A 16,781-nucleotide genomic window follows, 5' to 3' on the forward strand; every position below is an offset into this window, starting at 1 on the left:
GCGTAGGTTAATGATCAAATACGGAATGCTTGAATGGAACTTGCTCATAAACAGGGGACCGCTTTTATCTTGCTTTCTTTATAGATGAAAATCATTCCATATAATTTTTTTTTATTGACTCCAGCAACGTAAAATGCTGTCCAAGTTATTTTACTGCACACATTTTCATGTAAGACCTTTTCGAGGCACGTCTGTGTGCTCTTTAGCATCGCTTATGAAATATTACAGGGTCAATGTTTCCCAACGTTTATGGAGGCAATTCACATATTTTCCATTAAGAAAAAAAAAATCACAGCACATCACGAAGCTTAAAAATGTCCCCAACAGTATTGTCGTAATGATGATCTCATGTCAAATGACTCAGAGATTTCAGTTATGTACCTTCTGCTATTAAGTGGATAATTATTTAATTGTTTTGCCTGTCACTGGTATGAATAGATCAACAAGGATTAAATATTTGTACTTATTAACTAATTAATTAACAACAGCCAGGCTCTTCGTTTTGCTGCCATGATGTGGTATGCTTTGGATCCTTTTTTTTTTTTTTTTTTTTTTGACCACCATCTCTTTAGCTATTTTCATGGATCTTTTAATATTGTGCTACCTACTTACGAACGAACAATCAATTGATTGGAAAGTAGAGCAAGTGTAGCGAAAGATATTCGCGTGGCATTAAATAATAACCCAAAATGGGCCTTTGAGCATAAACAGCTTCAATCTGCTGTCACTGAAATCTCAACACCATTCGCAGAGGCTGGTAATTGTTTCCATAACTAGTATTCCCCCCCCCCTCACCGCCCCCGAGGGGAACGGAAGAGACATCTGGATTGGACCACTTGGAAGGGAAGCCTATAGCGGTTGACCGGATATGGAATATTTAGGTCTTGTGGCATCCCGAATGGCCTGATTTATTCTTAGTTTCATCATCAGAAACACTTTTCTGGATTTGTGTTGCGCTTTCATGGTTCTTGTGTGTTGTTCAAGATCCAGCTGTTAAATATGCTGCGTGTTCTTTCGTCCCGGGATGGTCTGACTGCAAACGCTTCTCCAACCCATGAACACCCTGGTCAGATTTTATTAATGTTATTAAAAAAAAAATAGTCATCTAGAACATCAGCTTTAAGTCCTTTTTTTGCCCTTATGATTGATGGTAAAATCGTCACCCCTTAAAAATATATTTCTTGGCTCTAAATTTTGTCTTCCCAGGGCCATAAATGTGCTTTGTTTCTTGCATAGATGCTGGCGTTGATAAACGAATCCTAATTTACCACAACGTGTAGCATAGATGAAACAAAACTGTCTTGTGATCTGATTGCTTGGAGATCCGCTGCTCTTTTCTCAGACATCGGTTTCAGTCGGCTTGTTGAAGGCCCGCCCTTCGCTTTGCAGAAGAATCAGCATTTCTTGCTTCTCAGCACTTTTGTTGTTTTTTTTTTTTTCGTTGAAAATTTTCCCATCCGCCGAAGAGATCCTGACGAATCACCCCCCCCCCCCCCCCCCCCGCGCGACCCCCCGGCGGCCTTTGATGCTGAGAACTTATTTAAGAAGTCTTGACAGCGACGGCAAGTGAAAAGAGAGAACTATAAAAGAGGAAGAATCGGCAGGGCGGGCTGGAAGAAAGCAGTCTCCCTTGTTTGAAGGGAACCACCGTGACTTTTTCAAGAGTTCACGCTCTGACTCAGCACTTTTACGTTCATATATACGTTCCTACTAGCAACCAACGCCACCGTCTAGCTCACTGTGTGGGACCCGACCGCGACCACGTCGTCATGTGACTGAAAGAATGTGGCCGTTGCCGAGTCTGGAAAGCCGTGGCAGCTTTTAAAAACCTGCTCGCTGACTGCCAAGCCCAGCGCGCAGCTCCCCACCCACTCCCACAGAGATAAATCAACCACACAGGTAGAAGGGTGTGGCTCTTGGCAGGTTTACTCAAGGATTCTCGCTACTTGAGACCTAATGCATTAGCACACAATACATGCAGTAGTATTGAGCATGCGTCGCTCTGTGTCAGTGGAAAAGGCTGCTTGACTGGATTGTGTGCGTGTGTGCGTGCGTGGGCGCGCGCGCGCGTGCTTATTGTGAGAACAGAGTTGAGGGAAGAGAAGGGGGCGCAGGGAGGCCATTCTCAGGGCTAATTGTCAGTAATTAGTCATTAGTGAAGAAGGTCAAACCCTTGATTTAATTCCGGATTTAATCAAGTAGAAGACCTTGGAAAAGGTTGCAACGGTGTTTGCTTGTGAGGTGTATTTGGAAATGTCTTCATTAATTGTGCAATAACTGCATTGCAATCCACCCAAACTCGCACCGTCACTGCCCCGTTTGGTGATTGCTTGTTTTGAGTGCATTATTGACTGCCTCGGAGTTGTTTGTGTAATTTGAAACTATTTTATTTCCCCCGTGGGAAATAATGTCGGCCTCAAATTGTCCCGAATCATTAAAACCTTTACTAACGCTACAATGTTCTAGGTAACATAACAGTGTTAAAAAAAAAAAAATCACATTCATGCATTTTTTGGGTTGGGATGTCTGTTACATCGAAACCCCATTACCATAAAAATAAAAAATAGAAAAAAAATATGGACAGAGGTATTTATTCATTGGACAGCGACAATATGCTGTGGGTCACTTAAAAATGGCTGATGGGCCGCAAATGGCCCACAGGCCGTAGTTTGGATACCAATGCTATTTTATAATGAACAAGATGTATTATTATTATTATTTTTATATGTATTATATTATATTGTAGCATTTATTTTATTTTATTTTATTTTATTTTATTTTAGTTTGCCGAGTTCCAACACAGCTCTCCAGACAGGCTTTCCCTGACTTTGCGTGAACACCCGCTTTATGATTTTGTTGTTTTCATCAGTGATGGTAAATAAGACTATAGTAACTTTTGAGATACCCTGGCCTGTATTTATATTGTTATGATACTGTAAATGACTCTGAGGACAAAGCCATTTCTTTTAAGGATGTACTCACAAATCCATTTTCAAGCTTTTTGTTCAAGGTGTTCAGCGTGTGCGCCAAATTTAGCACTTGGGGGGTAATTCAGCGTTTTATGTGGGCCATGACATTCTATTATAGCACAGAATACATTTAAGAATTATTTCTGCTTCTCCCGCTGGGACTTGTTAAGTCTTGGAATGGTAGCTTTGGCGTCCTCCAACATTTTGTTGTCTTGCATCGGGGCTTGTGGAGTCTCTTTTTGCCCCGCGAGTGGATCTGATTACTGCTGGTGGCCCTCATCCAAGCGCTGTCTGGACATTTGACGCAGCCACACACAGGTGCACAGCGCACAAGACAGTCTGTTGAGTTATGTGTGCTTTAAGCAGTGCACGTCCAGGGCTTTGCTGAGCGCCCCTTCGACACTAATGTTTATTTATAAGGCTTCAAGGGCATCAGGTGAATCGTTGATATGATGGCAGGGGGTATTCAAAAAGCAGCTGTACGCTTCTGTTCGGGACAGCTTGTATCCTCCGGTGATTAGAATGAATATGTGTCTCGTCAACTTTGCAAAGCACTTTTTGCATCCGCAATGGAGAACTGTTGGCTGAGTGGGCTGAGTTTTTAATTGCTTCACAACAAGCAGTCGTTTGGTTGTTTATCGCCAATGCTGGCCGAAGAGAATTACAGTATGTTGTGTATTTAAAGCAGCCCAATAACTTTGCTTTAAAAGTTCTGTTACGCCCCTCCAAGCAAGAATAAAAAAAATTGTGCCCCCCGCCCACCACCACGAACTCCGCTGCAACTATAAATAATAGCATTTTCATTGCAAAACAAACCTACACCGTAGAGTTAATAATTGCTGCGTAAAATGGGCAAGGAGAGCGCCACTGCCAACTACTGGAGTGGAGGTGCAATTACACTTTATTGTCGTACGGCGGCAAAAAAACATGTTCCCCAGGTTCACACGCACCCCACTTAGCATCGCACGGCGCCCCCCCCCAGGAGGGCCCGCCCCACTATTTGAGAAGCACAGTGTTAGCTTAATGCTAAAAGAGCAGCGCAACGCCCATTGAAATGAAGCAAAAAATGCGGGCAACGTTACATTCGTTTTCATTATGTCATGACTACATATTTTTCAGATAAAGTCAAATATAATGCCGTTTTTTATATTATAAAAAAAAAAATACTTTTTGTATTTATTTTTTCCGGGGAGAGGCTGTGAACACCTTGGTGACATTTCCAATCATTGCAATGACGAATATGATTCTAAAATACAATTGTTTTTTTAATGTTACAAGCACGGCCAAAGAACAAATTAAACTTAAACTGTTTTTTTTGTTGTTGTTTTTTTTTTGTTTTTTTGCTGCCGTCCCTGGCTTCTTGTACCGAGGTTCACATTATACTTGCATTCCCCTCATGGGTTTTGCGGTTTATTTAAGTTCCCTTAGGCCTTGCCATGCATTGTTCTTCCTTGGCTTTAAGGTATATTTTGGGCCTGTGTTTGCATCTGGCTTTTCACTTTGCTGTCTGTTTACTTGACCGCCGTCCAGCATTTCTAACAAGACAATTCCTGACTTCCCGGAATGCTATACATGACAAACTCTTGCGCTAAGGCTAAGGACACGTGCATATTAATAACCACAAGCACTCGGGCAGCCGACCATGTCACAACTGGCCCATTTCTCTTCATGACATCAAAGAGAATTACAGATGTTTTGAGGAAGGTAGAACACTGAGGTGGAAATTCTTTAGCCTAGGGCCTCTTCTTGTCACTTTCTTTTTTAAGCATTCACAGGCCATTCACCAAATGTTTCCAGAACCGAAATAAGCCGTAGGGTTGTGGTTTGCAAACTAATTACAACAAGTACCACCCAAATTAACTTTCCGTCAAGATTCAATGGAATTGTATCGTAATTAAAAGTTAAATAAATCTGAACTGTATTTCGACAGTAATTTTTTTCGTGTCCCGCTAGTGGTACTCGTACCACACATTGCGAATCAATGCCATAGCGGATTTAAGAGCACGGCAAATAGAGTGTGGGGGTCATAATTTAAATTTCCCAAGTGAGGAGGTGAAGCTGCAGATCTCAACTACTGGGGACTTTACACCGCTCTAGTTACCGTATTTTCCGGACTAGAAGCCGCTACTTTTTTCCTCGATTTTGAACCATGCGGCTAATACAACGGTGCGGCTTTTCTGTGGATTTTTCTTTCGCCACTAGGGGCGCTCTATAGTTCAGAAAATATGCCAAATAAATCTCAATTTTCTTTTTCTCTTGGGTCTGTTCTGTTTTCATTAGCAAAGTAGTGGCCGTGTTAAAAGGCACTATTTTAACAATCTGTTTGTGTACTTCTATGTGCATTCACAGTACAAAATTGTTCTGTACATGCAGTAAACAACAAATGTTTGGCTAATAGTCTGGTGCGGCTAGTATATCATTTATTTATTTATTTTTTCAAAAAAAGAGTTGCTGCGACTTATGTGCTGGTGCACCTTATATTCCTGAATTTATTTATTTTTTATTATTATTTTTATTTATTTATTTATTTTGACCATTGCATATTTTGGGACCATTTATTATGGAAAAAAATATACTCTCCTAACTGAACCAAACGGCATTTCTTGGTGTTAACTGGTCATCTGATTCTTGTTTTTTTATTTATTTTTTTATTTTTATTTTTAAACAGCCTTTGACTATCGAAACTGGCCACCGCGTACTAATGTCTGATCCCTTTTAAGAAACTGTAATGGGAAACTACCGGTTACACTGTAAGTGTGATCCCCGCTCCTGACAGCTTTAATGCCCTGGCCCGCCTTTCCATTTCCCCCATTTAATGCTATGCCAGACACCCTGCACTATATAACAGGTGTCCCTGCACAGTTTTAGGCACAGCCTGAGGTACACTATAGTGAGACACAAGTTGAGTGGGCGGCTGAAGAGCTGATTTGTGTCATCAGCCCCACAGCCAACAGTTCCTATGGGATTGATCTCCCGGGAAGGATAATCTGGCTAATCTTGTAACCAGGGTTGATGGACTCCGCCTCTTTTTGCTCTCCATCGATACCCCCACTGCTCCCTCTCCGCCTCTTCCTCCCCCTTCTCACCATTCCTAAAAAGTAGCACAGATCCGGAGTTTCCGCCTCATTTTTTAGTTTGTCAAGCGCATCATCACTCAAGTGGGACGCCTGGGACGGCGACTGGCGTCCTGCCAGCTCGCACCTGAAGGCATGTGGCAACCTGCGGCATCACCGGCAGCTGGAGTTGGCGCCGGGAGGGAGCTGTGTTATGGCCACTGTGAGTAGACCACTCGGTGTGTCCTTTTAGGGAATAATGGGAAGCAGATCAAGGTCAGTTATGTGTTTTATTTTTTTATTTTTTTTGCTCTGGGGTTTTTCCCACACTTTGACTCGCTAACGGATGCATTATGGTAATACCTCTAATCCCCGGACGCTCTTTATAAAACTCATCTTCCCAGGGTAGAAACTCTGAGCGCAAATAATGTGTGCTGATTGTTTGCATAGAGTTTTCCATTGTGGATTACACAGAAAACTGGAGGATATTTGTCGTTTATAGAGCCCAGAACCATATTTGGTAATGATAATACTTTACGTAGAAATGCTAATAACAATGACATAAATAAATATTTTACTCAAATTAAAAGTAAATTTAGATTAAAAACAAAACTTAAAATAAAAGTTATTGATAAAATAATAGAATATATTACATATAAACACAATACAGTTCACATATACAGTATGTATTTATTTATGTTTTTATTATTACCGTATTTTCCGGACGATAAGATGCTACTTTTTTCCTCGATTTTGAACCATGCGGCTAATACAACGGTGAAACTTTTCTGTGGATTTTTCTTTCACCGGTAGGGGGCGCTCTATAGTTCAGAAAATACGCTAAATAAATCTCGATTTTTTTTTTTTTTCGCCAAAATCACATCTCCTAAATCAGCTGGACTAGTACTCAGCTCACCCGCAGCCCTACTGAGTACACGCGGCATAGAAAATGAATGAGACTCAGTCAAACGCTCACTTGTGGTCTCAATTACGGGGAAACCCCCCTGCCCTCAACACGTGTTGCTTCGTCCTTCACTATCTGTTTGTCTCTCAACACGCTTCCCTTCCTATTGGCCCTCTCCATCCTGCTTTCCCTCGCTGTTCGCATCTGCCGTCCGTCATCCGGCATCCTTCCGTCAACGCTTGCTCTGTTTTTCTGCCTTTCCTCCTTCCTGTGTTTGAAGAGATGCGTTGCGAGGTGTTGACGCCAGCTCGCTTGCGCACATACTGTACTCGGCCAATTATCAGGGCATCTTTGCTTGTCTGTGCGTTGTGCTTTTTTTTTTTTTCTTTTGTCTTTTTGTCCTTGAAAGAGCCATTGTGTTGATGGCAGTTTTTCCCCTAAGTCATTCTTTCTCACATGTACCCTATATAAAATATATATATATTGTACTCACAAAGGAATCTTTGATATTGTCGATTGTAATACATATTAATTTATTATTTATGTTTGTTTAAAAAAATACAGTGAAGAGTACCGTGAAAAAAATAATCACATATTAAACTCATTCACGACCAGCCCAGTAAATAAAATGGATTTTGACGCATTTATCCGTCAATGGTATTGAATGATATATATATATATATATATATATATATATTATTTATTTATTTATTTTTTATTATTTATTTTTTTGCTGCAACTTATATAAAGATGCGCCTTATAGGAAAATACGGTAATTGTATCGCAGCATCTTAAAAATAAAATACAACTCATAATGGAGGGACATATCAAAATAAACCGTTCATTTTGCCTTAAAAGAATATATCGTCGCTGTCAGACCAAAATCCCAGATGTCCAAATATGGTAGATTTCATATTTTAATCAATGACAGCCTAAAAGCACAGCTGAACTGTTCCCACCACATTCGAATAATATGGCCAATTAGGCAGCATCGTGTAGCTGCTAGTGCCAGTTTGTCGGTTGTAACCCTTTTTTCAAACAGTCAACTTAAAACACTGAGCAGGTTTTAAGTTGCGCAACGACATGCTTTAGTATTTACCGTCACAGGACATGAATAGAACGGCACATGCCATTAAATAGTTCACAGTTTAATGAGGTTTGCGCAACAAGGATGTGTGTGTGACTGGACATAACTGTTTTTGTAAGATTGCGCATGTTGCTCCGTTCGTTCTACAGTGTTGCTGAAAATTACATGCGCAAGGGTCGTGTTATTAGCTTGTTCCAAATAATGGCAATTTGGCTAATTTCCTGTGTTGAACCACAATCTAATCCTGCGATTACAAGGCAAAGTTGGTGTGGTTCATGATTGTTGTTATGGGGAGGAGTCAACGTGTGAATTTACCACGGGGTAATTTATTTAAGGTTGTTCGTTTTTTGTTTTTTTTTCAGCACCCTCGGCTGTATTTGTCTTTATTTGGGATTTTTCATTATAGTTAGTTTTTTTGTTTTTTATTCACTTATTATTAATTTTGTTTTCACTCTAAAAATAATTAAAAAAATAACCCACATTGGGTCAAAAAAAGACTTTACTTGGGTCAGTTTGACTCAACTTTCTGGGTTGAACACAAGCAAAAATGATTGCTTGATTTGATTATGTTCGACATTATTTCTTCTCTATGGCCGTACAAAAATATAGCAATAAATACTTTTAAATTTAAAAAGCCCTTATTTAAAATTAATTGACAAATATGGTTATTATAGGTATATAGTTAATTTATAAACTCCAAATGTAATTTTAGTTAATAATTTTTTTTTTGTATTCATAGCACCCAGATTTTATTTATTACCCGAATGGAAATATTTTTTGCTAATTTTAGTTTTAGTTATTTCATTCGTTTTAACATTCACACATTTGCATTATTTAAACACTTTTAAAATACGGTCATGACATTAAAATGGGGCAGTCTTGCAAAGCATCACAGATTGCGTCGGCAGATCGGTCGACGCGTGAGCTGATTTGTGCTGTTTGTGTTTGAAACTTTTTATCTCAGCCGTGGCCTCGACATCGATCTGCTAACTCTGCGTAAAAAAAAAAAAAAAAAAAAAAAAGCTTCACTCTAGCAAGTCCGTCAATGCAGATGGGAGGCCGTGGCTGCAACTTTGTGTATTTGGGAGACAATGATTTATTTATTTATTTTATGCTTCGTTTAGTGAGTCAACTTGATGTGTCCGTTATTCCGCCAACCCGAAACAGAAAAGGGGTTCGCTGATGTAGAAAATGGAGCAGAGGTCATTCATCTTCTTTTCAGGGAAAGTTTGTGTGTTCACTCGAGAGTTCACCACGGGGCAACATTTTGGGGGTCAAAGGAGTTCACTGGTGCAAGTTGTTTGCGTTAACTTATTACAGCCGTATGGTTGCAGGGAAATTTATTTTCTTATCAGAGAAATGAGACGCGAGTGCTGTCCTTTCGCTTGTAATTTCCAACAGGATTATTGTTTTTTTTTTTGGCTTTTGATCTTAGTCAGAAAATACACCTTAATAGCTGTGTACCTAACCTTTATTTATCCAGGTAACAAATTCTGACCTGGCAGCAGCGAGTCGAGAATCAGAATCAGAATGCCCTTTATTGTCATTTTACTCCGTGTACAACAAGATTGGAGAGTGCCCCTTTGCCAGTGCAATATAACAAATAATTTGATTAAATATGTTAATTAAATATTAAATAATGACCGTATTTTCTGGGATATAAGCCGCTACTTTTTTCCTAGATTTTGCACTATGAAGCTAATACGATGCAGCTTTTCTGTTGATTTTTCTTTTCACCACTAGGGGCGCTCTATAGTTGAGAAAATCCGGTAAACAAAAAATAAACATGAAATAAAATAAATAAAACACATTATGTTGCAGTTCTACAAAGTAGAACAAATGAGTAGGAGCATAACAAAGCAAAATAGAAACACATAAAGAACACTTAAAGTAGACTCGATTGTTGATTATCACGCCATGAAGTTCTATAGACGTGGTCAAATTACACACCTGCTTCGGGCACTCTCGCGTCTGAACGTTAATATTCTTTTATAGACAACATTATCTCGGAAAAAGGAGTTCAGAATATCGAAATAGAGATGCTCCAGTTCCGCAAAACATCATGGGACAAAAAATAAATAAATCAAATGCAGTGGCTTAAGTTTTACATGAGGGTTTAATGAAGTCCATTTATATATCCATCCATCTGTTTTATGTGTTGTCTGTCTATCGATCTATCTCCACACGACAGGGGCTTCTCAATTGGTGGTCGACCGTTCTTTGCCAGACTGAGAGATTACATGTGTGTGCTAGTAGGATCATGTTAGCTTTTGGTGAGGGGGGAAAAAAAAAAAAAAAAAAAAAAAAGCAGATTCCGTGCGGGACGTTGCCCCCGCCATCCATCAATCTGTCCGTCGCTCTCTCGCTGTCTGCCTCCACCCCCCCCCCCCCCTCCTCCTCCTCCTCCCGCTCCTCTTCGGCCTCCCACCTTCTTGACAGCTGGCCTGCTGAGCTGCACATACTTACCCCGGGATAAGAGGATTTAGTGACACAATTGATCAGGCGTCAACCTCATTTAGCAAAGAAATTAATGTTTATCGGGGCTGTGGTTCTGCGCTCGTGTGCGCCGGGCCGGGCGATTCGTGTCATTTCCACTTTGATGCAGCGCGAGCTTTCGCGGTTTGGAGAATTGTTAATTGCAGTACCGAGGTAACAAGCGCTGCAGACTATTTCTCCATTCTGCTCTCGGTCCTTTGGTCGATGACAGATATGCACACATGAGTCACGAAAGACGACAGGTATCGAACAGATGGAAGTTTAAGATCCGTCTTCGTAAGAGCTAATCTGGTATTCATTAAGGCACGTGTTGTTCTGGAGTCGATCAGTCGCTACCATCCCGTCGCTCAGCCCACTCCCACACTGTTCTCCGGAGAGGAGATATTATTAGTTAGTGGGGCGTGGGCTTATTGAATTACACCACTGTGGAGCTACCACTGTAATTAACAGTCAGTGATTTAGAGGTTGTTTTAATCAGGGATGTTTCCTCGATTTTGAATCAAGCGACTAATACAACGGTGCGGCTTTTCTGTGGATTTTTCTTTCACCACTAGGGGCGCTCTATAGTTGAGAAAATATACTAAATAAATCACAATATTTTTTTTTCTCTTGGGTCTGTTCTGTTTTAATTAGCAAAGTTGTTCTTTTTATGTACCTTTATGTGTATTCATAGTACAAAATCGTTCTGTACATGCAGTAAACAACTATGATTTTTCACTATGGAAAACTGCAGCTTGTATAGTGTTTTTTATTATTATTATTTCTTTTTTATTTTTTTATTTATTTTCAAATTTTTTTTCCTTGCTGTGGCTTATAAGCGGGTGTGCCTTATAATCCGAAAAATGTGTGTGGGTATATATATATATATATATATATATATATATATATATATATATATATATATATATATAATAGAGCTGTCAAAATTAAAGCGTTAACTCTGGAGATTAATTTAAAAAAAATAAACATTTTAATTCACGTAACTCTGTTTTATTCAAAAATAAATTGCATACATTGCAAAGCCAACTTCAAATACTGTGCCATATAAGCTGTACATCTTTAGCACATCATCTCAGAACGTACACCCTGCTCAAGTTACCACTGGGCCTTGCAAACCAACACTGCTTGAATGTGGTGCGGGCAGAACGAAATGTACTGTATGCGTTTTGAGAATTGTTTATTCGAAAAAGACCTATGAAGAGGACGCCGTTTAGATCGTATTTAAGGATCAAGGAAAGCTATTAAAGCAGTCTTTCAATTAAAATCAACTTCTTATTTGGGGATTTGTCATTAATTCCAAGAGATTATTCAAGTAAATATCTGTTAAAGGATATAAAAATTAATTATTTAATTAATTAATTAAAATTAATTAGTTTTTTGATTAATTTAATTAATTACAGATTTTTTTTTTTAATAAAATTTAATCTCTTGACAGTACTACTCTCTTGTCATTTCATTTCCACGTTAAAGAAAATTTTTAGCATCACTGGAATAGATTTCAATAATTCTCTTTAATGTTAAGGTTCTGCTATTTGAAGTGGAACTGTTATTCCTTTGTGTGTCATTCAGTAAGTCGTACTTCCCCTGGTTGCAGGCGTTTCCGGGAATGATCCCACATAAGCGAGGCCTGCAAAGAGGACCTCCTTTGAACATGGTTCAAGAGTTTGGCAAGAATTGACCTTTGATTTGCGGGTAACGGGTGGCCTTCACTGCTTTCGTCTGTTTGCTCTCAAATAGAAGCTTGCGTCCTCACAGCAATATATTGGTTTGGCCTGAGTCCATCAGACAAGGATCAATGGAACAGATCCGTTTCACTGGTTTCATAAGATCAGTGTCTGTCCTCATTGTTTGATAAAGCTCTCTTGTGAGATGTGTGATGGATGACGAGTGGAGAGTAAGATGCTTCTTTGTATGGTGGCCATGAAATAATCCCTTGACGTGGTTCCTTTGAGGAGACTTCCCTTTTAGCTCATCCGGACTAATTTATTCCACTTTAGCTGAATTTGAACATTCGCTACCAAGCACCTTCAAACATTGTTTGAATGGCCTAGTACATCTGTGTCAAACTCTGGCCCTCGGGCCAAATTTGGCCTGAAGTGTAATTATATTTGGCCCGCAAGGCTATACCAAATGACGACTATAGCATTTTACATTCAAAATGAGTTTTAAAAAAATTAAACATTGGATTGCATGAATAAAACAAATTATAATAAAAATTTTCAATAAAAAAAAAATCGAAATTTATATTGTTTTTAAAGAATTAAATGCTGGCACGCCGCTTTGTTCAAGTTTTACTTTTCGGCCCACTGTGTATTTGAGTTTGACACCCCTGGCCTAGTGTGAGTACACGGGTCATTGAATAGTGAAATTTTGACTTCTCCCTGAAATGTCCACGCACACGTCCACCCATGTTTAGATGTTATGAGTCGTGCCATGTGGGTAGTTACAATGCACACAGTTGGTCTGTGCATTTCCTGTGTGCATATACATTTCCCTTTACAGGCATGACAAGAGAAGTTGTGCAGGTTGTGCAGGTTAAATGATTTAATAATAAGTCTGGGTCCATATAGAAGAGTGTCAAGGACTGGAATCTTATCATCAATCAGGTTATAGTGTTTCTCGTTAATGTGAGTAAGTGGCAGAGTTTCAGCCATTCAGCCATTGTTCTTCCAGCGGTTGAAAATTGCAATTTTACGATGTGGCGGTGTCGCATATTATAGCTCATCAAATGCTTATAAACAAACAAAAAATCATTATCTGGGTTGAAGCGAGCGAGACACAGCAGCATGCCGACCGCCACTATGACATAAAAATAAAATATATACTCATTGTTTTTTTTTTACAATAATACTTAACCATTTTTACAATTTAAAATCTGGATGAATTAGTTACGGTTATGGTCAAAATCGCCCGGTTCATTCAAATGAATTAGCGCTAGCCTTTTGATAAAATGTATTTATTTATTTTTTATTAGTTCGTCAATGCATTTTAATGGCCATCAAAAATACGCGGGCCGGTCCCTAACACCTTCCAATGGCTCTATTCTCATTTATTAAGATTACATTTTAAGTGGTAATTTCACCATTCACCACAAGATGGCCTCGAAATTTTTTTAATGAAAACGCGACCAGGCTCGTCTGGGGTAAAACCGTATCATGGAAAAGGAGCTTATAAATTGGAAAACTTCAGATATTTGGAAGCTAATAATAAAACGTCATCGCTGATTATGTCATTTAAATGGTGTAAATTTGCAAGATAAGCGCAGACTTATTTAGAAATGTATTAACTTCTTATAATAATTCCCTGCTCTCCTTCCTTTTTGAAAGTGCGGCCCGACATGATGTTATGCTATTTTTCACTGTCTTTTCAGGCTCTCCCTGACCAAACGGAGAGCAATTCAAATCTTCCATTCAGCACGCTCATCCGTTGCTTGAGGCAGCTCTCCCTTCTTCCTCAAACGTGTAAATAACATTGCGGAGTTGTAAGTGGCCGTCATTATGAAAACCGGATACAAGAGGCCACTTTTCAAATCCACACACTCTTCTATCTTATCCCGGCTGGTTTCGGAGGACTTTGATGCATGTGAGAGCGTGTTCCCAAATTTTAGCTCAATGCCATTTCTCCGACTCAGCACTTCCCGAATGGACGACATCTATTTATAAGGCCAGACGAGAATTTGTCATGCACATAAACGCAGAATGAAGACAGGACAGTCGACTGGCCTTTCATTATATAATCCTTTTGCATTAGTGACTCCGCACTCCAGCTCGCATGGAATTACATGGTGCCTTTTGTTGCGTTGTTCGAGCTTGTATCTGCGTTGTGGGGCGGGGGGGGCTGCTGTTGTATCTAGCCTACGAGAGGGAAATCCCGATGCATATTTGCCTTCTGGGGATCACTTATGGCATACTTGGAGGATGTGGGAGCTGGTCAGTGAGGGGATGGGGGGCAGTAGCTTCTGTACTCAACAGGATGTTGCGCAACATCTGTTCTCTAGCATGCAGTGGGGGAGTAAATGGCAACTTGGATTATTTCGTGCCTCTAACTTTCACAATAGTTTGACATGTGCCATAAGACAAATTAAGGAGGACTACTTTATTGCTGATGGTGCACATTACTGTTATATTAATAGCCAAAAGTGTTTGTTCTGCATTATTACGAACCATCACGGGGCGGGATAGTGAAAGTGTGCAAGAGTACATTGTTGAGGTGTCACACACATGTCAGCAGTCTTTTACGGAACTGATACGAAGCGCAAATGATATAGGAAATATTTTCAGCATTTATTGACGAACCTTTGAGAGCTACTTCCTGAAAATTCTATTTATCTGTTATAGCCTACCCGCCCCCCCAAAAAAATTGGAATATGTTTTTGTATTTATAAAATGTCTCTCTATAATCTTATTAAAAAAAAAAAACATAGTCGTAACATAATTTTAAAAAAATGTAAACATGCCAACTATGTTGGGGAGAATTTTAGCCTGGGTCATTAGTGGAAGTATTGGAGAGTCTTTGCTGCATTTGTGCATATACCAGTCCTTTCGGTGCATTTATTTTTAGGAGCAGATGGATGGAGAATTTTGGTAACCTCACCTCATCTGAGAAAAAATTTAATTTTAAATGAAAGTGAACAAAAGCATGACAACAATATATTTGTGTTTGAAAAATCACAGTATTTAGAAAATAAAACATTAACAAAGTTTATTCATTCAATTTTTTTTTCAAGTTCGACGGGCCGGATTAAAACGTTTAATGGGCCGCATGTGGCCCCCGGGCCGTAGTTTGACTACACCTGCTTTAAACAATTAATACAAGAAATTCTTTTTCTTTTTTTTTTTTTTTTGGGCAGCATCTATACATTGGTGATTTTCGCTCTTCTCGGCAAATTGCGAATGAGTGTGAATTAGTGAGTGACACGGATCGGCACTGTTGAGATGATACAGGTTTAATAAGTAAGAGTGTTTTAAATCACCTCTCGGGATCTAATAACTGTTCTGTCATTTGACCAAACTGTCACACCCACATGACATTTATATCACTTGCCTCATCATTAGTAACATTTCAAATACCAACACTAACACACACTCACACACAAAGTTGATTTATTTGAGTCACAGACGTTAGCCCCGAGAGGAGCACATGTCAACCTTTATGAACGACTTTAATGCCGGGTGCTTACGTCGTCGTCGGCGGTGGCCTGCACTAGTTGAATTCACGTGTCTGAATTTGTGGCAATTGGAGTTGGTGACAAACAAATGGCCTCGCAGCTATGGAACATGCATGAAAGTACACCGAGTGCATCCCGTTTCGCTGTTGACTGACAGATTTCCTAAGTAGGTCATCTATGCAAATGCCAGGCTGTCAGTTCACATCAATAGATCCAAAGCAAGGTCAGCACATTGGCAACAAAGTCAGGAAGGCCTCACTCGGCTTAATGTTCATAAGAATATAATTTCATGCAGCGTTTGGGGTTGCACTCATTTTGTGCTTTTGGGATACTTGGAATTAATGTATTCAAATTGATGACACAAGTGAAGCAAGGAAGGACTATTATGTTTATTTTTTGTTTTTTTTTATGACATATTTTTGCAGCTAATTGTAGGGCCCGACTGCTATAGATTTTTTGAGGCCAGTGCAAATTGATGAATTAGCCCATTATTTAAAAAAATATAAATTAAATTTTTGGTCCTTTAACACTTACAGTAATAAAGAAATTAAATACATATATATTTTTTTTAATAATATTTCTCCATTAGTATTTGTTTAACTTTATAACAAATTATTTTTGGTTTTTTTTGTTCATTTGTTTTTTTAAGGTTTTTTTTGGGACAAATTTTTGGAGGCCGTTTGGCCTAATGTCATTATCTTATCTTTATATTGTATTGTGTTAAAAAAAAATACCGTAATCATTCTTTCAAAGGCTACAAATATTTCTTTGACGGTGATTCCTCATCGCTCATTCGTCGACACTGTCAGCCAATTTTTTTCTCGGTTAGTGGCTAGCGAGTTGAGCTAAGATGAAAAGTTTCAACGTGCTTAACACACGTACGCATACTGTAATGTCTCGGTCCAACCACTAGGGGCACTACGCGGGGGAGTGTCTAGATGAGGGGCCATAGATCGAATATGAGTAAAAAAAAAGTTGTAGAATAAAAAAACGTGTCGTAAAAGCTGACTGCTGTGCGCCGACTGAAAAATAAAGTGAAGTCAAAAGAATGTCACACAACACCCCGTTCTGCTGTGATTAAATCAAATCCGTTAATTCTTTCCTG

General features: G+C 39.2%; 1 protein-coding gene across 2 annotated transcripts in view; it reads left to right on the forward strand.

Annotated features, from left to right (window-relative positions):
- The window catches only part of rxrgb (retinoid X receptor, gamma b), a 29,344-nt gene that overhangs the window by 2,334 nt on the left and 10,229 nt on the right, over positions 1–16,781 (forward strand). Inside the window, exon 1 of one of the 2 annotated variants that reach the window (XM_088313162.1) lies at positions 6,022–6,245. The exons of the other annotated variant lie outside the window; for it this stretch is intronic. Within the exon in view, the coding sequence (XP_088169288.1) occupies positions 6,179–6,245 (67 nt within the window). The 5' untranslated portion in view covers positions 6,022–6,178. Of the gene's footprint in view, positions 1–6,021; positions 6,246–16,781 lie in introns of those variants that run through there. 2 annotated transcript variants of the gene reach the window in all.

The sequence above is a fragment of the Idiotropiscis lumnitzeri genome, chromosome 13 (assembly GCF_059441095.1).
Source record: "Idiotropiscis lumnitzeri isolate Australia: NSW breed Sydney's pygmy pipehorse chromosome 13, RoL_Ilum_1.0, whole genome shotgun sequence".
NCBI lineage: Eukaryota > Metazoa > Chordata > Actinopteri > Syngnathiformes > Syngnathidae > Idiotropiscis > Idiotropiscis lumnitzeri.